This window comes from Petaurus breviceps, unplaced genomic scaffold, assembly GCF_028583685.1.
Source record: "Petaurus breviceps papuanus isolate PSGF00001 unplaced genomic scaffold, PetGlider_PUasm1.0 90804, whole genome shotgun sequence".
NCBI classification, from domain to species: Eukaryota; Metazoa; Chordata; class Mammalia; order Diprotodontia; family Petauridae; genus Petaurus; species Petaurus breviceps.
Window position 1 is genome coordinate 21571253 of NW_027187348.1, and position 24529 is coordinate 21595781.

The 24529-nt window shown below is 42.4% G+C and overlaps 1 protein-coding gene across 3 annotated transcripts; it reads right to left on the reverse strand.

Annotated features, from left to right (window-relative positions):
• Positions 1-1258: 1258 nt before the first annotated feature.
• CUNH2orf88 (chromosome unknown C2orf88 homolog) lies at positions 1259-23438 on the reverse strand. Of its 3 annotated transcripts, none has more exons than XM_069070225.1 (2): positions 23318-23438; positions 1259-6627 (listed from the first exon to the last, which is right to left on the reverse strand). In XM_069070225.1, exon 2 carries the CDS (start codon positions 6463-6465, stop codon positions 6193-6195), a length of 273 nt encoding a protein of 90 aa, XP_068926326.1. In that variant the 5' UTR covers positions 6466-6627; positions 23318-23438; the 3' UTR covers positions 1259-6192. The 3 variants fall into 3 exon arrangements, with proteins under 3 accessions (XP_068926326.1, XP_068926327.1, XP_068926325.1); XM_069070226.1 differs by lacking the exon at positions 23318-23438 and adding an exon at positions 13053-13219; XM_069070224.1 differs by lacking the exon at positions 23318-23438 and adding an exon at positions 13028-13219.
• Positions 23439-24529: the final 1091 nt, after the last annotated feature.

The following is a 24529-nucleotide window of genomic DNA, read 5'->3' on the forward strand; positions in this document are numbered from 1 at the left end:
TTTTAGTCACTTATTTTTTAAGAAGAGCAGCAGTCAGAATTGCAGTGCATTTCAAGGGGACAGCCAGTAACAGGTTCTCAGGATGGATTTCATATCAAATCAGTGACCCAGAAAAATGCCTGAGCTCAGCTAAAACCCGAAAGAGAAAGCCTTTGCCCTAGACATCATCCTCTGAGGGGATAGCCTAACTTTGGTTAGCCAAACAGAAGAAGGGAGTATGGTAGTTGAGATAACTGTTTTTCCCCCAGTCCAGTTCCCTAAAACTAGTGACTACTAGAGCTATGGCAAATTTTGTGCAGTCCTTTTAATCCAAAACTGGGGCTACCATATGAGAGCACCTGCAGATGGTGGGAAAACTGTGACAAGCTGTTTCTCCTGATCTCAGGGTCTGAGGTTGGGGGACCCTGACCTAGCTTGGAGACCCAGCCGCTTTTGGTTGTTCACAGTTTGATAGTGTTTCTGGCTGATCCCAGGAACATGGGCTGATGTCACATTCAGCCTTTGTCCCTCTAGAAGGATCAAATACAGAAGATGAAGTCAGATGAAAACAAGAAAGCTTTTGTTCAAAATAGGCTTTTGCATGACTGGCATTGATGGAAGAGAAACTAAAGCTGTAAAAGCCATTTCTGAAGGTGAGAAAGGATATAAAAGTATGAATGGTAAGTTCTACTGCCAGACTGGAGAGGCTTGATTCAGAGTACTGCAACTTCATGATCAGAGGTCATTTCTGCTAGGGAGCACAGTGGATAGAGCACTTGGGAAAACTTGAGTTAAAATCCAGCCCCAGACACTTAGTTGCTGTATGACTTTGGGCAAGTCATTTAATTTCTGTTTACCTTAGTTTCCTCATCTGTAAAATGGAGACCATAACATCACCCACCCCCCGAGATTGTTGTTAGGATCAAATGGGTGTGGGTGGGAGTGGGGATGGGTGTCTGTGTCTGTGTCGGGATCATCTATGCCAGTTCCTTTCATTTTAGTGAATAGATAGCATTTTCCCCCCAAAAGATTCATAGCAGTGATATGGAAAATAGATTCAAATATCATATTAATGGATACATTTATTGACACATGTTTAAATTTTTTTACTTAGAAGTTCTTATAATGGTCCTTTAAATGATCTTAGAAATTATTTTCAAAATAGTTAATCTGATTTATACTTACTTTTTTGTGGGGGAGGGGGAAGATGGGGTCATTTCTGCATTCCTGAAAGAAATGTGAAGTCCTCTTATGTTAAAAATAAATGCCAAGCACACGATTAGGTTGATTGCTTATTTTAATTGAATAAAAGTTTGCAACTAGTTAATGGCAACTGAACTTTATTGCACAGTTTCAAAGAAAATGTTTTCACAAAAATACTTGTAAAAATATACTATCATATGTATGCTTCAGTCATGGGGAAGTGAAGGAACTTGCCAACAGAACACTAGTTTTACAAGGTAAAAAGCAGCCAATGCTTGTGAGCTAGTTCAGGCTTCAGTAAATAGAGATCCTACTCAGGCACACAACTTCAGCCTAGAACAAATGGCATTGCTTCTATTTTATGAGAAAGAAGAAAGTTATGTAGGAACTGATTTTTTTGGGGGTAGCAAATCTCATTTATAAAGTGTCTGGCATGTCTAATTTCTAAAAACAAAAAAAATATATGTATATATATATATATATATATTATGTATCCACATATACATATAAGTATATAACATTTTGTTATCTCAAATCCAATCCCAGTAAACTGTTAGTATCATGTGATAGTTTCATGCTACTTCATTTATTCTTCATGCTACTTTAAAAATAATGCCATTTTATGACTAATTCTCCTTGTAGTATTCTTTTGGGGGATATATAATACCTCCTTTCACTTTTCCTCCCCTCCAAAATTGTGCTTTTAGTGCTAATAAACCAGGGGCAGTTTGTAAAGAGATGCTAAGGCAGTTAGGAATCAAGGACCTTGGAATCTTAGGTAAGTGATCTGAAAGGTAGGAAAATGAGCATGTTGAATTGGTGGACACATAGTGGGTTGGGTAAGTGAGGAATTATCATTTCTTTGGGCACTATGCTGTTCCCAGAACTGTCACTTAGTTGTTTTTATCAATTTGACATGCCTCTGCCTTCCCTTGACATACACTGCCTTGCCTGGATCTTTCTGAGTGAATAAGTTCATCCCAGACCTAAGCATCATAAAGTAGAAGTTTTATATTACAAGTGACAAGGGCTTGGGAGATGGAAGAAAAGAAATGCTAAATGTTCTAAATTTACTGCCTTCATTTATAGCATAGAAAGCTGCCTCATCTTCAGCCAGACTATAGCATCTAGCCCCCTCTCCACCCATCCCCTTCCAATTTCATCACTGTTTTCCTTGTAATATATTAATGTCCAAGCCTGAATTAAGTCTCTTCCTTTTAAGCAGTCTCACTCACGTGGCCTCCTCCTGTACGCCTGTTTCCTTCTCAAAGGACACGTAAACCTGACTTCTAGGATGGGTTGCTGTTGGTCTACTATCATGTCTCTGACTGACCTCACAGGATCTAGAGTTAGAAGAAGCCTTAGAAAGAAGAAAGTCTAGTCTAAGGTGTTTGTTTCACAGATGAGAGAACTATGGCCTAGAGAGGTGAAGAGACCTGCCTGAGGTCACATGGGCAACGGGCCAGGGTCCTTGGGTGTCAGATTCAATGTTGCCCCACCATATTGCCTGGGAGAACCAGTAAAGGACAGCAGTCCATTAAATAGGAAGGTATGAAAGAAAACAGTACAAAGACAAGCCTATTGCAGAGATGATTGACCCATCTTATAACTAAGCCATGTTATCCATGTACTATTTCATGGGAGGAGGCCTGGAAAAGCTTTTATGAAAAAGTAGCCTTGAGAACCCCAAGAGCCAGAGGAATCTGAGGTGTATAAATAAGGTTGCATTGTCTGTTTAGTTGTGTGTGTATGGCCAACAGCAGTAGACCAGTAGTGTGTGTGTGTGTGTTTGTGTGTTTACGTAAACCATAACTGAGCAGCAGACAATACAGCCTTATTTATGCACCCCAGATTCCTCTGGATCTCAGATTTCCCAAAGCCTCTTTGTTAGAGAAGCTTCTCTAGCCCCTTTACCATGAAATAGAACACAGGAATAACATTAGAGAGGCAATACGGTGAATGCAAAGAGCCCTGTGTTTAGTCAGAATATCTAGATTTGAATCCTGGCTCTCCTTTCCCACCTGTGTGTCCTTGGACAAATTACTTCATCTCCCTGTGTTTAATTTCTTCATCTGTAAAAATCAAGGCTGGCCTAGAATGAGCTCTAAAAGCCTGTGGCCTGTGGAGGGACTTGTGAAGAGCCCCATTGTGCCAGTTCATGCCTATTGTATTGTGGAAAACACCTGGGAGGAAGCTCTCTCACACTGTACTGAAATGCAGTTCAGGGCTAAGGAGAGGGATTGGATTTTTGGATAACTGTCTTGGAAAGGCATCCCTGACCGTGGCTCATTTATCATCCCAGTTGCTAATTTTTTTCCTTCTTTACTCACCCACCAAAAATGAAGGGACTGAAACAAATGTAATAGTCTTGGAACTATGAGATCACCTGGGTTGTGGACCCAAAGTCCAGATAAATAGATATACCGTGGGGAGGGGTTCTATTGGGGAAAGGAGGCGTGAAAGGTCATTAAATAGCTTTGTCTGGTTGCCACAATCGTCATATAGCTATCTCTATATATCTATACATAAATACATATACGTGTATATGTATACATATACACATGTGCATATATAAGGGGGGCATATATATGTGTGCACATATACACACATATATTTTAATCCATTTCTTAGACTAGAATTGGAAGTCAAATTTTATCAATTGTTTGACATTCTTAAACCTTCAAGGGCATTGTGGGAACGTGAAATGATGATGTATGAAAACTAAATGTGTTCTAAATTTTAGATAAAACATTAATTAAAAGCATTAACTCTGAGGCTTTGGTCTGACTTTAAGCATGTGTAAACTTTCTGAACTTACTACTGTTGGAAATACTGTTATAAGCTGGAGTCGAGGGACAGTCCATTTAGCATCAGACCCACAAACCTCAGCTCCCTCCATGAACAGGAATCATCTACATTTCTCTTGATTGTAGCTGTAATATTCGGGAAATTGGAATGTTAAGAATCATACACTCCTTAAAAAAGGGCCTAGGTGGCATACTTTTTATTGATCATGGGTCCAAAATGCAACTGGACTTAATGCATAAGATAACAGCAATAATTAAGGTGACTTCGCACTCATTTTTAAAAGAAATATGCTAGGTAGGGTTCTCTTGTGTTTAAAAGTGGTATTTTTTAAGTGAGTAGAGGTATTTTTTTTTTCTGGCTGCTTTGCCATGCAGGATACATATATCCTTATTTACATGCTACATCCTCTCGTTCCTTCTCTTTAGACTTGAATGAGGGAAATGGAAACAGTGGGAACGATGACAGCAAGTCTGCAGTGGCTCATTTTTTGTTCTAGATTGCAGTAAAGCATGGCCCTTATCTACTCCTCTATGGTTAGTCCTAGAATTCATACCCAGTTTTTATTACAATGTTTTAAACAAATGACCTGGAAAGTATGTGCTTTAAAGAGACCATCCATGCCCTCTCCCAGCCCCATGAAACTGAAAGGGAATAAACTTGCTAAAAAGCTAGTACTCCGACCACTGGAACTGGCTCCAGCTTAGACTCCATGGGTATGACCATACAAATAAATGATTCATTCTGAAGTTTTCTTGTTAAGTTTTTGGTAGCTGCTCCCTTGGAAAAGTCTTCGAGGGTTTTGCCATAAGGTGCTCACTCATCAGCATTTTAGTTTTCAGAATCAAGTCTGTGAAAGTGACAGAAGGAAACAGTTGCAAGGCACCCAAACATACCATATCAGCTTAGGCAAATGATACTATAGCTTATGTCTCTAAGTCCCCCATACTCTGCTCTTCTAAGTAGGGAAACATGTTCATTTATGCTGACAGATATGATCAAACACAAGATAAACTCATAGCTTCTCTAAAACAAATTACTGGGCCCACTTAGCACACAGCCAGGCTAGCTTTGTAGGCAAGGTAGTGAGGAGGAAACAGAACTTAATGGGTTTTTCTGTTTGTTTTTTAAAGATTTAAGCTTTTAAGGCTTAACATCTCATTTATTACACTAGCCAACCATAATCCTTTTGGGAATTTCCTTGATTTCTTGACTCAACAGAAGCTGCTAGAACAGCAATTAGGCAGGGCTCTAGGGGGGAAGATGAAGGAAGTCTGCCTGCCTCAGGCATTGGAAACTCGATGCAAATTCAATGTCAAGACTGGTGCCTTCCAGCTGGTGGTGGTATACCCACCTGCTCATTCAGTTTTAGCATTTACCATCACCCTAAGAGTTGATGTTTTCCAGCATTTTAGGATTTGAAATAAGTGGTGTATGTATATATGGAATCTGAGTGATTTGATGACCTGGGATGGGGAGGGGGTATGCATCCTAAGGAATATGGTAGTTTAACCCTGCCACTCTAAGTGCTTTTCTTTAATGTATTTGATAAGTTTCGTTAGGGGAAATCCTTAAGGGACTCTTCAAAAATGCAAAGATCACTATTTTCTCATGATAAAAAACACACAGGTTCTTTTTAGCTGTCTATTTCTGGAGCAAAAGGCTGCCCATGAATGGGAAAAGGGGCATTCTTGCTCTAACCAGCCCCAAATATGGTGTTTTTATGGAAACCTTCCCTTTCATACTGATGAGCTTTGCCTGTGTAAGAAGATAGGGGAGCTAAAAGCATATGCTTAAAAAACAATGACCATGATCAAAAGTGATGCTTTTCATTCTTTGGCGATGCTGCATGGAGTGACAGGCTTGTCTCATGATTGTAGGAGAGCAGCCACTTAAATGCATCAATGCTACAGGACCCCATGCGGCCATTTAAGCTACATCAGACTATAACCCAAGGCAAACAAAGCAGAAAACAAACTTTCTTGACCTAGCGCTGATCACAACAGATGTTTCATTTTTAAAGTACCTACTCTCCCATCAGAGCAACTGTGGTACCAATATAAAAGACATTTTACATATGGCTGGAGTTCTTTGTACTTAATCACATCAGTTTTTGCTTTCTTCTGTATTTGAACTAGCACCAGTGTACACGGTTTAAACCTATAGTTTCATGGAGTCATCCGAACCAGAGTGAGCCAGGGAGCCTCAGGGCACTGCCTCACTCTCAATGTATGGGATGTCCCCATACCTGCTGTCATTGGCGGCCCACTGCTTCATCGCTTCATCCATGATTTCCTGGGACAGACGATGGGCATACTCCAACACCACCACCCTGGTGGAAGAATCCTGCATAACCTCTGTTTTGACAGAAACCATCGAAGGCTTTTCTGTTAGAAATCTCTCCTCACTGTCTTGTCTCTTCTCAGTTGAGATTGTGTTTGGAAAAGGGAAAGTTTGCTTTGACTTTATGCAGCCCATGGTAATCAGGAATCAAGCCAAGGAGGATGGAGATGTCCACGGCTACTTTAGCAGCATCTTTGGAATACTGTGATAGGTAATGTGATTGATAAACAAGCGTTTTTTCCTCCTAGGAGCAGGAATCGATAACTCCTTTCACCGCTCTTCTCATTGATGGTTCATCTGTCAAAAGAGCAAGGGTACAATTTGAGGTTACAGAACGCCTGATCATCTGGTTCGCTAACATCTGTATTCTTTTATTTTATTTTTTAAAGCAATCGGGTTAAGTGACTTGCTCAGGGTTACACGGCCAGGTGTTTCTGGGTAGGTGCTGAGTGTCTGAGCCCGGATTCGATCCCCAGGTCATCACTGGAGCCGGTGCTCTTACTCGCTGAGCCACCTGGCCACCCCAATCTGTATTATTTTTACAACGAAGAATTGATACAACATACAGAAATGACTTATTTTGCAGACAGAAGGAAAATTCACTTAAGAGTTGGGATTAAAACTTTTTAAATTATCTGTCAACATAGTTAAGACATTAGGCTTTAATTATGGGCTAATTGTTGTTTTTCCTTTTTCCATTAAGCAAAACTGGATGGTTTTTTAGCTGGTGGGAAGCTGTTGATGCTACTGAGGGAAAAAAGGAGGTTCTTGATTTATACCCCAAAATTTAACTCTTTCATGCTTGTCTGCAACTGGGGGAATACAGCTTTTTTCTATTAAATGTTTGGTGTTTTTGTATTTTTCCTTGCTGATCATATCCTATAAAGCACAGCATCCATGCAAGCTAGGTATTAAAAGACAACAAGCATTGGCTACTTCTGACAATGTTTGTGGTTTTAAAAATTTTTGATAATTTTGTGTAGAAAATGTAAGAGAGTCCCCTCTTCCCAGCATTCAGTTCAATTGGTAGTTGTTTTAGTGTTTAGATTTTTGGAGGGGAGGTGCAGACCTCTGATTTATTTGGAGGAGGGAACTACTAGCTTTGCAGAATCAATGGATATAAATCAGCAACTCACTTGTCTATATGGCCTTAGTACCAGGGGCACTGAGAGGTAAATTTTCTAGCCCAGAGTCATGAAGCTGCCACATATTGGAGTCAGGATTTATATCCAGATAGCTCCCTATTAGCTCTCTATTCATTAAACTAGTACTGTTCAAAGTGTGGTTCCTAAGATCCTTTTCAGGGAGTCTCTGAGGTCAAAACTATTTTTATAATAATACTAAGATGTAATTTGCCTATTAAAATATTCTTATCTTTTCCATCTATATATCTGCATTGGGTCAGATTTTCTCCATATCCTTCGACCAAAACAACACATCACAAGAGACTTAATGTAAAAATAGTAGTAATAGCTAACATTTATATAATGCCTACTATATTCTAAGTGCTTCACAAATATTATTCTCATTTGGCCCTCACAACAACTCTGCAAAGTAGGTGCTGTTATTATCCCCATCTAATAGCTGAAGAAACTGAAGCAGGCTGAGATGAAATGATGTGCCCGGGGCACACATGTAGTAAGTGTGTAAGACTGGATTTGAACTCGGGTCTTACAGGCTCCAGACCTAGCCCTCTATTCACTCAGTCATTTGGCCACCCCTAATGAATATGAGAATTATTAAGCCAGACATTAGAGAAATTTGCAAAAGTGATATAAAAAGGGCATCTCAATAATTTTTTTTGTTTGACAAAAATAGTTTTTCGTGAAAATGTAATATCAATAGGTAATGGGTTTATTATTATTTTTAAAAATAAATAACTAGTTTTAAATATCAAGTGAAGTTCTAATATGATACCCACTGATAACTTTAACCCACAGAAACCAAAAGTGCTTTGGGGCCCTCAGTAATTTTTATGATTGTAAAGGTATCCTGAGACCAAAAAGTTTGAGAACCACTAACAATAAGCCATGCTAGCTTTCATGTTTGTTTAGCAGGTAAAATTTAATGTAGATGATATGTTCACAGAATTTCAGACTCGGGAAAAAAAAGCCTCAGTGGTCATCTGATCTAAGTCACGCCTGAGGAACTCTTAAGTGTTAGGAATCTTTTTCCTTATATCAAGACTAAATTTGCACTTCTACCCTTTGCTCCTAGTTCTCCCCTCTGAGGCCAAAATAAATAAATAAGTCTAATCCCTCTTCAGATACCTGAAGAGGTTTTCATGTCTACTTTCCCCTCCCTAGCTCCTCCCTCAATTTAAGCTCCCAGCCTCTGCTCTTTCAATGAAGCCTCACATGGATAGGTTAGAAACTCCTTGAGGACAAGGACTCTTTCATTTGTTTTTGTATGCCCTGACCCTGGCCCGGAAGAGGCACTTAAAGAAGGCTTTTGTGATTGCTTCAGCAGGAACTCAAAGCCTTTTACCATGTCTGGACACTCTAGCTTAGTGATACATTCTAAAAACTCAGTTCTGCGGCCTTACTGTAGGTGTGGTCTGACTCCTTCCTCCTCAGAATTATTGGGCTCTCTTTCTGTAGCCGAACATCCTTCTCTCTAATCCATGAGGTTGATTTAATGCCTTTATTCTCCTGAGCTTTCAAGCTGCAGTGACAGCCCATGAGAGAGGACTGACAGACTGGGGCAGGGGGGACGACACATATCTTCAAGTATGGAGGGGGATGAGAATTAGGATCACAGAACTTGAATCTGGGAAGCTCTTTCTTTAGAGGTTATATCAACTGGCCCCCACATTTCATAGATGAGGAAACTTAGGGGAAGTGACTGGGCAAAAAGGTAGTAAATAGGAGAGCTGGAATTTGAACCTGGATCTTCTAGGTACAAATCTAGGTTCTTTCCACTATATCTGGTGCTGGAGAGCAGAACAGGAGCCGTGGGTGAACACTGCAGAAGTAGACTGGGGCTTAAGAGGAGGAAAAACTGAAAGATTGAAATCATACTAAATGGATTGGGCTGCTCCAACAGGTCATATTTTCTGTTATGCAGCTTCTGTTCCAGGTCACAGGAGACCTGTGAGTGGAGGCTGAGTTGACATTTAGGATTTTATACTGGAGATTTATGTTTCAGGGCAGTTGGATTGGATGACCTCAAAGGTCCCTTCCCACTCAGATTCTGAGTGGTAAATTAATTTCATTTGGCAATATTCTCAATTTTCCAGTATTCTCCTGAATATCTAAATCTTGGGCAAAGATTTAGAGGAAAAGAAACTTAATGGTAATCTATTGCCTACAACACGAGTCATGACTTGGAATCGATCTGATAGCTCTAAAAATGTATGTTGGGAAAAATGAAGTTGGCTTCCCAGTTCCCATCTACTCCCCCCCAACCTCCACCCCCCTCAAACCCCAAAGGTGTAAAAGCTGGCAGAAAGCCCATGACAGCACAACAAGCTAGGCACAGGTTTATGTGTGTCTGTCTAATGACTGAGCCCTAACAGGATCACACTTTGGGTAATGCTCAGCATTTTAAAGTGAACTACTGGAGTTGCCAAATACTCCTTATCATTTTACTAAACATGTTAACGGTACTCAATTGTAGTAAATTATTCCCTTTGGGGCTTATTTCCTACATAATGATTCTTCTTAGCTAGTTACTCTGAAACAGATAATTTTTTCACAAACTTAAAATGAAGTCACTGTTAAAACCCGAGGTGTCACTTATCTTCAAGTATTATCAAAAGGGATGTATCAAAAGTTGTCATCCAGGGCTACTGAAAGTTTGTGGAATTTTTATCTTGGAAAAGAAAAAAATATCCAACCTGTTTATCATAGGGTAGCCTGTAGAGAACAGTACTATTTAAAGTAGATGCCAACCATATGATCCCAAAGGGTGTGTGGATCAACCAAATGGAAGACGAGTGACAGTCCCTAATAGGCAGTCATGGCTTATTTCCAGTATCCCGGCCTCTACCCATCATCCCACAGTACGTCCTCACTCAGTTCCCTCCGCTCCCCCCACTCCCTACCTCCCAGATCACCTTGTGGTTGTAGCAGTTGCCTGGCCCTTCACTCTGGCCCTCTCCCCCTCACATTTTTGGTGGGACAGAGTGAGCAGCAGATTCTTAGAATTGGTTTCCTGGATGCGAATCTCTTCCCACTCCAAATCATCCCCTCCATAGGCCTGACCCAGTCTGTCCCCTACTCAGAGTTCTATTGCCTCCAGGATCTAGAATGAAATATCTTCATCTCATCTGTTTAAAATTTATCTTTTTGCATCAAATTATGAAGTATATAATTACTGGTACAGTAGTATATGTGTGTAAGTTTATAAATAAAATTGACCGATTGGGTAATAGATGCTTAGACACTATTTCCTGTAGATGTGCAAGACCCCAAAGGTTTGGAGAGCACTGCTGGAGAAGATGGAGTTAATTTATTCTAGACAGCACCAGAAAGCAGAACCAGGCCCCAACAGGTGGCACGCAGAGGGGGACAGGAGATACAGCTGAAAGGGCATGGAACTTGGAAGTTAGGAGGCCCTACATCTGCTACTCACTGCTGATACTGGGCAGGTTACTAATAAGCCCTGTCTGGGCCTCAGTGTCTTAAACTGTAAAATGAAGGGATTGGAGAAGGTCCCTTCCAGCTCTGTGATCAGCAAATCTTACCTCATTAATAAAAGGTCAATATGAGGAAGAAGATTTTAACGGAGCAGTTGAAAAAAAATGAATGGGCTTCCTCATCACTGGAAGCCTTCCCAGTTAGAAATTAATCACCTGTCATACTCCTGGACAGGAAGAATGGACTAAACTTACTATCTCTAAGGTCCCTTCCAATCAGAAGTATGCTGGAGCCAATTCATATGCACTGATTGAACACTGAAAGAGCTGATTGTTAAATCTTCAGTATGAGCATTTACACCTCAGAAATCGGCAAACCACTGAAATTGGGGTTTGATTTATTTTGATTGTCTAGATTTAAGAATACAAGTCAATTTTAGGAGCATATGTGTGCTTTTTTTTTGAGAGCCAATTGTTAAACATCTACCAGCATACCACTGTTTCCAGTACTGTGAAATTATCTCATGGGTTCTATGCCAGAACTTAGAGGAAGAAATCCACATTAGAGAACAAAGTATCACTCTGACTGACTTAATACTATCACTTAAAAGTACAATAAATAATGTTTTTTCCATATGTGTTAGCTAGAGAGGTGGCTTTGTTCCATGAATATCAGAGGAGGACTAGCTGCAGGATGTTTAGAGCCTGGAGAAGACAAGCCTTGGGGGGAATAAGCATCATAGACTTACACTTGGAAGGGACCTTAGAAGGTCAGTTAGGGGCGGCTAGATGGCACCGTGAATAGAGCACCGGCCCTGGAGTCAGGAGGACCTGAGTTCCAATGTGGCCTCAGACACTTAACACTTACCAGCCGTGTAACCTTGGGCAAGTCACTAAACCCCAATTGCCCTGCATTCCCCCCTGCAAAAAGAAAAAAAAAGATCAGGTAGCTGAACCCTATCATTTTAATATTTTGTAACAGGCTTCAAATATGCCTAGGGCTGTCAGGTGGAAAGAAGAATTAGACGTGTTTGGTGTAGCTTCTTGGGGTAAGTGAATAACTAGAATTCTAATGACAGGTGAAAAGCCACAGTCACCACATCTGGGGGATTAGAGGGAGGACCAGGCAGCGCTTTGGAACCTAACAAGGCAAAAGTAGACACGGAATAGCTTCCAGTTCTGTAAAGAGATTTTTATGGCCTTGACAGGTTGCTTGGCTGTACATTCTCACCAGCAAGAACTACAAAAGGCACCATGGTTTTGGTTCCTGTTTTTCTTTAAACTTCCAAACTTCTACCTAGAGCCACATTAAAAATAGGAACCAATAAATCACCAAATAGAAGATAAAACTATCATACCTACTTGCATAACAGCTTTTAAGCTACCTGTAATTTGAGGTAAGAAGAATTCTGTAACAGGATCATGACACATGGGTCGTAATCATCTCATTGACCACATCCTGAAGGCCCTTCTATGATGACATCTTGCCCACTCTGCACACAGCTGCAGCTCCTTAATGATCTAGTTTAAAGTTCTGTTTTTGATAGCGCCCTAATTAATTCTCCACTTTTAGGGAAATCATATTCTGGTTCCCTGTTTTATATTCCAATGATAATTCTTCTATCCTACTTGTGGACTCAGGTCTCTAAAAGGACCTGCCACTATCTGATGGCAAAGCCACTTCTTGCCTAAATGGCCAGAGGCCCCTCCACCCCATCCATGACTTTGCTGGTCAGCAGTCCTTTGGACACTGAGCTCCATGTGCTGCACTGAGTATATACCTTTGGCGTTACATAAATGTTAAAGTACCACTGAGTGAAAATTTTATGCATAGAGCCTGCCACGACCTCTGCACACAAATGTCTGTAGGTCCCATTTCCCCTGATGAGTTCTCAGCCAAGCTAAGTGACTTCATCCAAACCTTAAGTCTATCACAGTCATGCTCCACATGGAAGTCCACATCCTCAGGGATGCCAATGACCTTGAGGCTGTGTGTATAGGTAGAACGAAAACCTGCAGATTAAAGTCCAGTCCTTCAGAGAGTTTATTTCCATGATCTAGGATCCGAACCACAGTCCCACACGCAAAGCCACACCAAAGCATAAGGGTGCTACATACCCACAGAATGCGATGCCTTCCTCACCTTCCGTATTACTGAGATTATTGCTCATTAGCAGACTACCTGCAACAAACAGAAGGAAATTCAAAGAAGCAAAGAGAAGGGCGGGAGGAGCCTTCACACGCCTGGCATTCCTCATGTCAACACAGAAGGCATATGCTCGCACTATCAGTATTCTTGGGAGCACAAGCTATAAATAAATGTTCTACTTTCAGTTCATGGGCCCTGCCCCTTGACCAGCTGTGGATCTAATGTTTGTCAATGGAAGGGAACACTCTGCCTTCACCAAGCCCTAGAAAGTAGAGGCTGTGCTGGATGCCTCCCCAAAACAGGCCCTAGCCATCATCACATCTGTACGTACCTTGGGCAGAGGCCACTGCTCCTTATTAACAACAGCAAAGGACCAGACCTTACGATATCGCAGCCAGCCAAATCACCGCTGCACGTTATCGAGACAGTTCTGAGGGAAGGGGGCTGGGGGCTCATACTATAGAACTAAAAACCATTTTGATTGGCAAGGTGCTCAAAAATTTTAGATGAAGGCAGCTAGATAATGCAATGTATAGACTCTTGGACTTGGGACTAATCAGGAAGAGACCCTGGCAAGTCACAGCCTCCATTCCTCACCTAGAAAACAGAGATATAAGAACAGCACCTCCCTCACAGGGTTTTGTGAGGAGCAAATGACATAACTTATGTGAAGTCCTTTGTAAACCCTTAAAACATATTTAAATAAAGATTCAGCAGCCTCTAAGCACAGGGTCCTTTAGATTTTCATAATTAATGGAAAATTTAAAATCCTTAAAAAACATCGTTAGAGTCTAGAGGTTCTCCTCAAGAGATGGCATATCACCGTGCCTAACTCAATAATAAATATTTGGCCAGTGCCTAATAAATACTGACTGATTTGTTATTTTAAAAGGTGACTATCATCTAAACTTATATCTCATTAAAGACCATCTGTGCTTTATAATCGTTACTCCACGGACGAGAGGACGGCTTGGTACGTGTGAAGGGGTTTGGTGCTGCTGTTATTTTTGGTAGCATTTCATACTGCGGGAAAAAGACTCCAAGAAAAGTATTAGCCATTAATCTAAGTCAACAGTCCAGCAGGCTATCCAGTTACTTCCTAGTATGTGCCTAATGCATATGAGATGTTTCAGTTTCTAGGCATTTTCTGTTCATCTTCTTAAAATGGGCCAAACTGGTTGACACCTATCTGGACTGCATCATATTTTAAGTAATGATATACTAAATGTCAGGTTCAGTTCTCATGGCCTTTTAGTTCACTTGAAAAAATAGAATAAAACCAGCATATACATAGTAAACAACAACAAAAAATTAAAACCAACTTTTCATAAGCTTCATATGACTTCAGGGCTATTCCTCAGGCCCTTTAAAGAACTTAAAGTTAAAAGATTCCCTTACCACTAAAAACTAACATTTACAGAGCATGAAAATCTTCTGCATTTGGGAATCATGATAAACTGCAGGATGACGGCTGTCCTACTTCCAAGTTCACATGCCTACAAAGGGTCCAGGCTTTGTTTTTCTCCAGATTGAATGGTCTTTTGCACTTGCCAAAATACTGTAAGTGACTCCCTCTCAGTGTGTGAGGTGAAATGGGAAAAGAATTCTTCTTTTCAAAGTTTTTTTTAAGGTGTTCTGTGAAGACACTGAACACTCCTGAACAGTAAGAACAAATACTAGGCCACAAAGAGTATCTTCCATTGTAAGAGAGGGAGGACAGAGAGCTCTTGGGGCCACATGGCTGGCAAACTAATCTGCCTTCACCATGTCCTTAAAGGAAGTAAATAAATGGCCAATAAGGTAAACTCTTTCTGGAGCTGTGAGCTCCACTAAGCCTTCTTTGGGTCATAGCCAAATTCAAGGGGAAAAGTTGGCCTCAGGACCCACTGCAAAAGTACCTGGACATAAGCTAGGCCAAAACCGTACTAGACTCCAAGAGGAAGGTGGAGCTCTAGACGTGTTATGTAAAGTACACGACTGATTAAGACTCCTATTCAAATATATTTTGGAGACTGGTATCTATCTCCTATCCTTTGTCCTTTATCCCATCGTCTGAAAAATAAAGCAGGTTTGCAAAGTACATTATGTATTAAACCAGTTAGACTGAACCAGTGCGTAGCAGGGCTATGGATGGAGGGGTTGGTCAATGAGTTACGGGAAGTCCCATAAGCATACAAGGTCTTCTATTCAGCTAACACTGTTAAGAAAATGTAATGGGGGCTTGGCCCCTGCAAACACCAACTTCATGGGAGGTTTTCACATATCTGGACTCTGTCAAATAAGAATGAACTCATGCTTCCAGCTACTAGAAAGAAGTTTCCCTTCTCCCCTCCTCCCTGGAAAAAATACACGCAGTTAAACATGTAGTATACATTATGGTTATCTGAGAGTCACAAAAGATACATCACAGCAGAGATTTATCAGCTTTTTTTCCTTCCAAAACAAAGAAGACATGTGCGATTGCTCATGGTTGGGGTGAGGAAGGGCAGAGTTTTCCTTTACTCCTTCCAGATTTTTGCCTAAATCAATTAACATTCATGGAAACATCCACTAGCCAAATACTTTGACGAAGGCTGTGGAGATGGTGGACACTTAAGAGATATCTGGTCCAACTACATTTACAAAAAAAATTTTATGCTATTTTTTGTTTCCATGTTGCCTAAAATTTCCCCTTTTCCCTCCTCCCAGAGAGATATCCAACATAATGAAGAACTCTATTCCATTTTACAAATGAGGAAATGAAAAGACTCAGAGAAGGGAATATCTTGCCTAAGATAATGCAGATAGTACACAGAATTGGGACTTAAACCAAGGTCCACATGCTTCCAAGTGATCTTATAAATGTCTTAGTTCTTATATTACAAGATTTAATCTCTCCCCCCGTCCCAACTTGCAACCTAAAGACACCTGGCATTTGAGTCCTAGATTGTGACCTACCCTATGGAAGCTTTACCTGATGGATTCTCCTAAATTGGATAGAATTTCTAGTAGTTGGGATAACAGCCAGAAGGAGCACCCAACCCCTTCTCCTCTCAACTTCAAGGCAAAAAAGCCAGATGTGATGTTTTTGTTTGTTTTGTTTTGTTTTTGGAGGGGGGAAGGCAGGGTAATTGGGGTTAAGTGACTTGCCCAAGGTCACACACAGCTATTTAAGTGTGAATTGTCTGAGGCAAGATTTAAACTCAGGTCCTCCTGACTCCAGGGCTGGTGCTCTATTCACTTGTGCTACCTAGCTGCCCGTTTGTTTTTATTTTAACTACTTACAATGCAGAAATCCTTAACCCAGCTCCCCAAGCTGGTTCAGGGACTTAACTACTCATTGGTCTACACAATCTTCTCTTCCCCTACCCCCCAGTTTTCATTTATTGGGATATAGTGTCTTTCTCCAAAAGGGTGCTGGATTTGGAATCAGGAAACCTGGTTTCTAATCCTGGTCGTATATCTATGTGACCTTGGATGTGTAACTTAATAATAATAATAACAAGAGGAATAACAAAAATAATAGCCAGCGTTTATATTGCACCGTATGGTTTGCAAAGCACTTTACAAATACCTTATGCAACAACCTTAAGAAGTAGGTGCTTTTATTATACTCATTTTACAGATGAGAAAACTGAAGCAGACAGATTTAATGACTTGCCCAGAGTCACACAGCTGGTAAATGTTTAGGTTCAATTTGAACTTAGGTCTTCCCGACTTCAAGGCCAGCACACTTTACTTCACCCCCTAAACTGCCTTGAACAACCTTTCCAGGCCTTGGCTTCCTCATCTAGAAAAAGAGGGGATTGCACGGAATGACCTTGAAGATCCTTCCCTGTTCTAAATAAATGATTTCGCTTAACCCCTCTCTCTCCTGAAATTCAGGAAATAGCTTGTGGCTGCTCTTCCCCAAAAGGACTCGGGCCTCTGATTTAGAATATTTCTTGGGACTACATGTCCCACACAGTGACATTATGTGTTACTAAAGTTCTGGCCAAATGATAATATGGTGTCTGGCATATGAATAAGCTGATCTTTGCTCTACATACTGAAAAGTGCTCTATGCAAGGGCTGTGTCTTCAAGGAGCAGACACATAGGAGCAGGGTGGCCGTGTCAGAACATGGTCATCATTGTTTAATGGGATACAAAGGGGCTATTCTTTTCATTAGTAACTGAGGCTTAGAGTCAGGGCATGAACCAGGACTTGGATCAGAACTGGCACAGATCCCACCCCATTCAAAATGCTACCTTAAAACTCGAGTCCCCAAACACTAACAATCCAGGAAACCATGTTCAAATTTCCTTCTCATGACAAAGAAAAAATTTATTAAGTCCCCTATTACCACCTTATGGTTTTATAGGCTTGGCGACTTACCAGCACTTTTACATACATTATTAACTCGGCTGATCCTCTTAATGCTCCCCTGGGGTATTGGTAAGGTACTATTTGCTCCATTTGGCAGGTAAGGAAATTGTGGCACAGACCAATTCTGGAAGGGTGCTGAGGTTATCTCTATAATCCTACAAGCTTTTTATGTCCCATTGTTTTCTCTTGACATCTAAGATGGGTGGATAGTGCTGGTTGTTTAAGAGAAACATGAGGATGAAAGAGACTATAACAGCAGCCTTAGGAATAAATCCTTGCTTCCTCTGTAACTGGCAGGGCCACAGCATGAAATCAGTCTCCCTCTCCCCACCCCTGAGATCTCATGCCCCACATCCCATAAATGAAGGCAACTGTTCTCTCAGAAGTAGTCACAGACAAACACACTTTTCCATGTTAGAAAGTAATCTCTCTTTGTTCACAACTGGTATTTCTGCTTACTTTTTAAAGCAGCCTACAGGCAAAGCACAACCTAATGTAACAAAACCCAGTTCAAACACAGGAGGCAATGGTGGATCCCAATGACTAAAGCTGAAGTATCTATCTTTCTGTTAATAAATGGTAAAGAAACAGAAAGTGATGGGTACAATCAGCTGCAACTGCTTTATGAGGTGGCTTTGACTGACTTGATTTATGAAAAGGGAGGAGGGGGGTTTGTTGAAAAGACTGTCAAAATAAAACATACCATGTATTAATAGGGAAAAATAAACCAAGCCTTATTTGAATGAGTTTCTCAGTAGTTTAGCAGAAACATGCCTTTGCCAACAAGGGGGCAGCATTTGGTGAAGGTAAGAATTTAAGTCTGGAAAACAACCAGGAAGGGGACTTGTGTATCCTAGATCTCAGTGGCCATGGTCTAGCAAAACCTCTAGGCTCCTTCTCAGAATAATGTTTTTCAATGCATAAAATAAAATGCAAAGGATTACAAAGGAAACCAATTTTCCTGAAATACAGATAACCAAATGTTAAAAAAAAAAGTTTGCAGACCCTACATTAAGAATCCCTGACTGAGATCTTATAAAGTTCTTCACTGGGTCAGATCAATGATGCAAGGGGCCCAGTGCTTTTGCCTCTGAAATGCCAGCAGAACACTGATGAGTGAATTTAGCTGGAAAGTAGCTGGGTACAGTGCATACAGCACTAGGCCTAGAGTCAGGAAGACCTGAGTTCAAATCTAGCCTCAGACACTTACTAGCTGTGTGACCCTGAGCAAGTCACTTAATCCTGTTTGCCTCAGTTTCCCCATCTGTAAAATGAGCTGGAGAAGGAAATGACAAACCACTCCAGCACCTTTGCCAAGAAAACCCCAAATGAGGTCACAAAGAGTCAGACATGACCTAAAAAAACAACAAAAGTTGTTTTATATGCTGGTGTCATTTCTTCGATTAATCTATAAACACCACAAGACCAACAACAATATATTGCATTACTTTTGTAGATATATGATGCTTACTGGGTTGCTGGAATTGGTTAATAAAAATGAAAAACTCTCCCCATACCAAGTGACTGCCAAGAGTCATTTGTTCCAAAACCCACGAAGCCCCAGACAGTAAGTAGTAACAGGCTCAGCTTCCCATTTAAGGCTTACTCTTAGATTCCGTGTCCTGTCACTTGTCAGGCCTTAGCAGGTCCCAACTCTAGGGTAAGCCCATCACTGCTCTGCTCTCCTGCTATGCCTCTGAATTCCTCTGGAAGGCGTCCTCCTGCCAGGTTGCTTCGATTACTAAAACTCAACCGGGTCCTCCCTAGCATAAGGCAGTCCTTTCATGCTTCTTCATGTGGCTCTTCTAAACTCTCGTCACAAGCCCCACAGACCACTCTCATCCCCTGACCCCACCCTTCTGCTGGAGAGGGCTTTGCCTTCTCTGCATCTAGAAAATCAAGGTTATCATGAACATCTTCTGCTCTACTTCAAACCCCAAAGCCCTGTCCATTGCCCCGTAATTCCCTTCTACTACTCTAGTTTCTGAGGAAAGAAGAGGCTTTCCTTTCTTTCCTGGGGAGGCCAAACTCTCTATTCATGCCCATGATCCCTTCCCATCTAGGATAATGAACACTTGATCTCAGGCACACATCTCCATCCTTAAAAAACTTGCATTCGCTCCCTGGCATCCTCCTAGGCCTACATTTACTTTCCCCTTTCACAGCCAAATTCCTAGAAAAAGTCTGCTGCCTCCATTTCCTCACCACTCCTCCTCACTTCTCAGCCCTCTGCAGTCTGGTATGGGACCCCAGTTCTCAAAAGAACTTGCTCTGAGGTTAAGAATATGGATCTCAACTGATAAACCCCCCTGGCCATTTCTTTGTCTTTGTCACCTGCTGCTTTGTTGAAAACACCACCGGCTATCGTCCAGGCACTTGCAGTCATTCCTGACTCTTTCCTTTCCTTCCACACCCCTCACATAATCAACTTGCTGCTAAGGATTGGCGATTCTGCCTTCACAATGTTTCCAGCATCCTTTCCCTTCTCTCTACTCACGTAACCACTCTTCTAGTTGAGTCCTTCAACATCTCCCACCTGGATCATTATGGGAACCTCCTTATCAGTCTCCCTGCTTTCTGGTCCCTTCCTTTTTCTAACGCAAAATATACTTCCTAGTAACAGGTCTAAACACATCTTTTTCCTGCTCAGACATTTTCATCAACTCTTTAGTGTCTCTAGGATAAAAGACAAACGCCTCAGCCTGGCTCCAACTTACCGTTCCAGCCTTATTTCTTATTATTTCCCTCTGCCTCTTCACATAGTCTAAGTTCCCACCATACTGCACTCCTGGCTGGTCCTCCATCACCAGGCTCTATGCTATCGAACAGACTGTTCTCCGCATCTGGAATTCACTTCCTAGACTTTTAGTCACTTTCCAGGTATCACCTTATATGAGGAACCTTTTCTGATCCATCAGTCATAAATGTTCTCTCCACCCTCAAATTATCTTGCATTTGCTTACCTTTGTACATGTTTTATCTCCCCAGGAGCATATAAGCTCTTTAAAAGGGAGAGACGAGGGCAATGGCGACTAACTTATATTTGCGTTTGTATTCCCCACCCCTGAATTAAATCATCTCCAAGGTCCCTCCCAATTCAAAATCTATGATGGAATCAACTATTCTGTTTCCATCTTCTTCTTCATCTTCATCGTTATCATCATCATCATCAAATAGCTGTCACTTATAGAGGATTTTTTGTGAACCTTTTTTCATTTGTTGTTCTCAACAGGGGAATGGGGGGGGGGGGAGGAGAGGTATTATATGCATTATTGTTCCCGTTTACAGCTGGGGAAATAATGGCTTAGAGAAGTTTTAGGTGACTAGGTTCAGTTACCAGAGAACGGGTGCCTTCACTTCTGAGACCGAGTGTCAAAATGTACAGCCCACTATGAGATGTCTATAACATTCAAAAGTCTCAGAGTTGGAATTTGAACCCAAGACTCTCCTGATTGCCAATCCAGTATTCTTTCTGCTACACCACACTTTTTCTCAAGTAGAATGATACTCAGACTGGAAGCAAACAGAACCTCCACAGTGAAGAGTGACTTGACTGCTTCACTGGAATCCAGTGGGGTATCCAAGACAGGTGAGACAATAGATACAGAAACCAGCACCTAGCCATTTCTAGTCATTTCACATCTTGAGGCTCAAACAAATTATATTGTTAGGTACAGAGAGAACTTGCAGCTGTGATGATAGCTAATAATGAATCTTTTTTTTTAAATCATGAAGAAAGGAAAAATTGTCAAAACCCTGGAAAAAAAGTCCTCTCTAACTATCTCACCTCCCAATTTTCAAAAAAGAGTAAAAAAAAGGGACCCCCAGGAAACCACTCTTCCAAAATTCTAAATGGATTATTAAATGATTTGTGAGCACTCTGAAAAGGCATGCGCAATAGCAACCACGATGAATGTACCAAGAACAACTATATTCCTTTACTTTTTCAAGCATGTGATTGACTTGGCAGATCAGTAGAATTTTGTAGATATATATTTGCCTTGATTTTAGCAAGGAATTTTACAGTGTTTTGTGGTATTACTGGGAATAAGAGGGAGGTTGTTCAGACTTGGCAGCTAGGTGGCACAGTCAATAGAGTGTCAGGCTTGGATTTAGGAAGACTCATCTACCTGAGTTCAAATTTGGCCTCAGAAGCTTACTAGATGTGTGACTGTGCAAGTCACTTACCCCTGTTTGCCTCAGTTCCTCATCTGTAAAATGAGCTGGAGGAGGAAATGGCAAATTACTCCACTATCTTTGTCAAGAAAACTCCAATGGGGGTAACAGAGTCTATCACAACTCAACAAAAGATTCAGACTCAAACACCCTATCCAAAGAGCTGCTTAATGGATTTAGGCCAGTAAGTCTAGGAGGAGACCTGAGGAGTCTATGCCCTATTCTGTTCAACATTTTCATAGATGTTGATGAAGAGAAAGAAATGATCAGATCTTTGATGACAAAGCTACTGGCCATAGTTAAGGTTAAATGAGAGAATTAAGACTTTAGAAGTTGGCAAGTTGGAGACAATGAGCTAAAACAAGATGAAATTTAAGTGGGGTGGGTAAATACATTTAAGTTTAAAAAACAAATCCTACAAGTAGAGAAATGAGTAAACTTAGCTCAAGAATAAATAGTTCGTATTAAAAAGCTTTGAGGGCTGTAGTTGAATAAAAGCTCTCCGAGGGAAGACAGTGAGATGTAGTTATTAAAAAAGCCAAGACCATATGTGGGGTAGTAAATTTAGTTCTGTGAAGTAAAAAGAGACACTGAGGAGTTCATCCAGAGATGAAGAGATGAAGAGACTGGATAATAATTTTTTAAGTATTTGAAAGACTACAATATAGAAGAGGGATTAAATTTATTTTATGTGCCCCCAAATGGATCAATGAGCAGGACAGGAAGGAAGATTTCAGCTTAGTGTATTTTTTTTTCCTAATAACCATCTAAAATAAAATCGAGGTTGCCAAAAAGAAGTGAGCTGCCCATCATGGAAGGTGTTCAAACAAAAACTGAATGACTGGTCACCTGTAGGTAATGTTATAGAAAGGATTCCTGCATTGCATGACAGTTTGGATAAGTATTTTTTTGTATCAGGGAAGACCAAGAAAATGAAACAAAGCTGTTTTTTTTTAAAATTGTGTTTCATAGATTTTCCCCAAGACTTGGTCTTACTTAATCTTCTATTTTTTCCTGATGAAAGCTTATTGCAGGGCACCTTAAAGTTAACCCAAAAGAAAGAATAAAGAAACAAGTAATGCTGTTCTGGTTTATACTCCCATTATCTTAAAAGTCGATTTTTCATGCCTTGGTACGACCAAATTGAAATAGGCACCATATGAGCATCCTATGCATCAATTTCTAACAAATGTGACCCAATGAAAGGACGAATGCAATGGAAACAACTCCCAAACTTCCACTGTATGTTGATGCATAGGATGCTGGCATTTCCCAGGACCACCCCCAAAGGCTGATGAATAGGCTGGATCGGCCTCAGTTTTCCTTCATATCTGCATCGTAACTGATAGCTGGATCTGTCTGACCACCGTCCCCACGGAACAAACTGCTAACAGCCCCCGACCTCCCACCCAGCGCATTCAGTGCAGTCCTCAACAACAGCTCTGCCACACGAATAAAACGTTTTAGTATCTAAAGCTTTGTAGATGTAAGTCGCCTCCTTACAGCATCAGTCACCATCGGAGGGGAAGAAGGGGCATCCGCAGAGTAGGACATAACCACCCTCTAGTGCCAGTGTCTGGGGGACTCGGCACCACCCTGGGCCCGTGCACCCAGCCCTCTGCACCACCTGCCTGGCTCCCAGCCCCGGACAGATCAGCGCCAACTTGGTGAAGACGGACCGACAGCGGACACGGACACACGGACACAGACGCGCGCGCACTCCAGGTGTTCACTTACTCGCCCGCGGCCCAGACAGCTGCTGCGGGGGTGTGCTGGGGGCTCGGGCCGGGCCCGGGGAGCCCCGTCGGCGGCGGGCTGTGATCATAGCCCTGGGTCGGGTCGGGTCGGACCGGGCCGGGCGGGGCCGGGCCCGCGGGCCGAGCTCTCTATCCCAGCGGGCGCCAAGGCTCTGTCGGCGTCACGGGCAGAAAGGAGGGAGGGGGCGCCGGCCGGGCAGGTGGGCAGGGAGCGAGCGCAGCAGAAGCAGCTGCAGATGGAGCAGCCGCCACGCGCCGCTGCCGCCGCCCGGGGCGCAGACGGGGGGCTGCGTCTGGAGGACGGGGCGTCCTTCTGCCCGCGCGGGCGCCGCCTCCAGCCTGGCCCGCTCTCGGCCCCGGCTCTCGCCCGGCGCAGGCTGCAGCGGCCCGGCGGCGCAGGTGGCTGCTCCGGGCGCTCCCGGAGCGCCCGGGCCAGCCAAGTCTGGGCAGCGCCCCCTGCTGGGCAGTGGCGGGGGCGGGCAGGCAGGGTCCAACTGGCCCGGCCCCAGCCAGCCCGGGCGCTGGGGGCGATGCAGCCCCGGCCTGGGCCACTTCCGCCTGGCTGCAGGGGCAGCTGACCATGTCCATCCCATCCACCTGGCATCCCGCTTCCTCGTCCCACCCACACCCACTGCAACAGGTGTGAGCCCCTCCCCCATTACTTTGGAAGACAGTTTTGGGGGCATAATGAATAAAGCAAGGAGCTCAGGAAAACCTGAGTTCGAATCCTCCAGACACTTACTGGCTGTGTGATCCTGACAAATCACTTAACTCTCCAGCCTATTTCTTCGTCTTTGAAGGAGGACTCATAATAGCTCCTACTTCCCTGGCTTGTTGTGAGATCAGATGAGAGAACGCGTGAAGCCCTTCACAAACGTGAACGTGCTATACAAACACTAGCGTGGTTGTCATTGCCAATCCCGTCCCGGCTGTGAACCGCTGCAGAGCCCGACCTCGGCAGGAAGGCAGGGAGGCACGGCACGGACTAGCCTCGGGGCCTTGGAGCCGGCTGCCGTTTAATCAGATTCCATGCAGCTCGCCTGCTGCGTGCAAGGTGTGGAGACAGAACGTGGTGCCGGCACAGAGCGCTAGATAAGGGGTCCGAGGGTCTGGGACACACATTGAGCTCTCAGTTTGTAAACTTTTGATATAAAAATTTAAAAAACCCAACACAACCCCTTTCACTCTCAAG

Excerpts from the sequence above, each read along its gene's own strand:
- CUNH2orf88 (XM_069070225.1), bottom strand. The coding sequence starts at position 6,465 with ATGGGCTGCATAAAGTCAAAGCAAACTTTCCCTTTTCCAAACACAATC.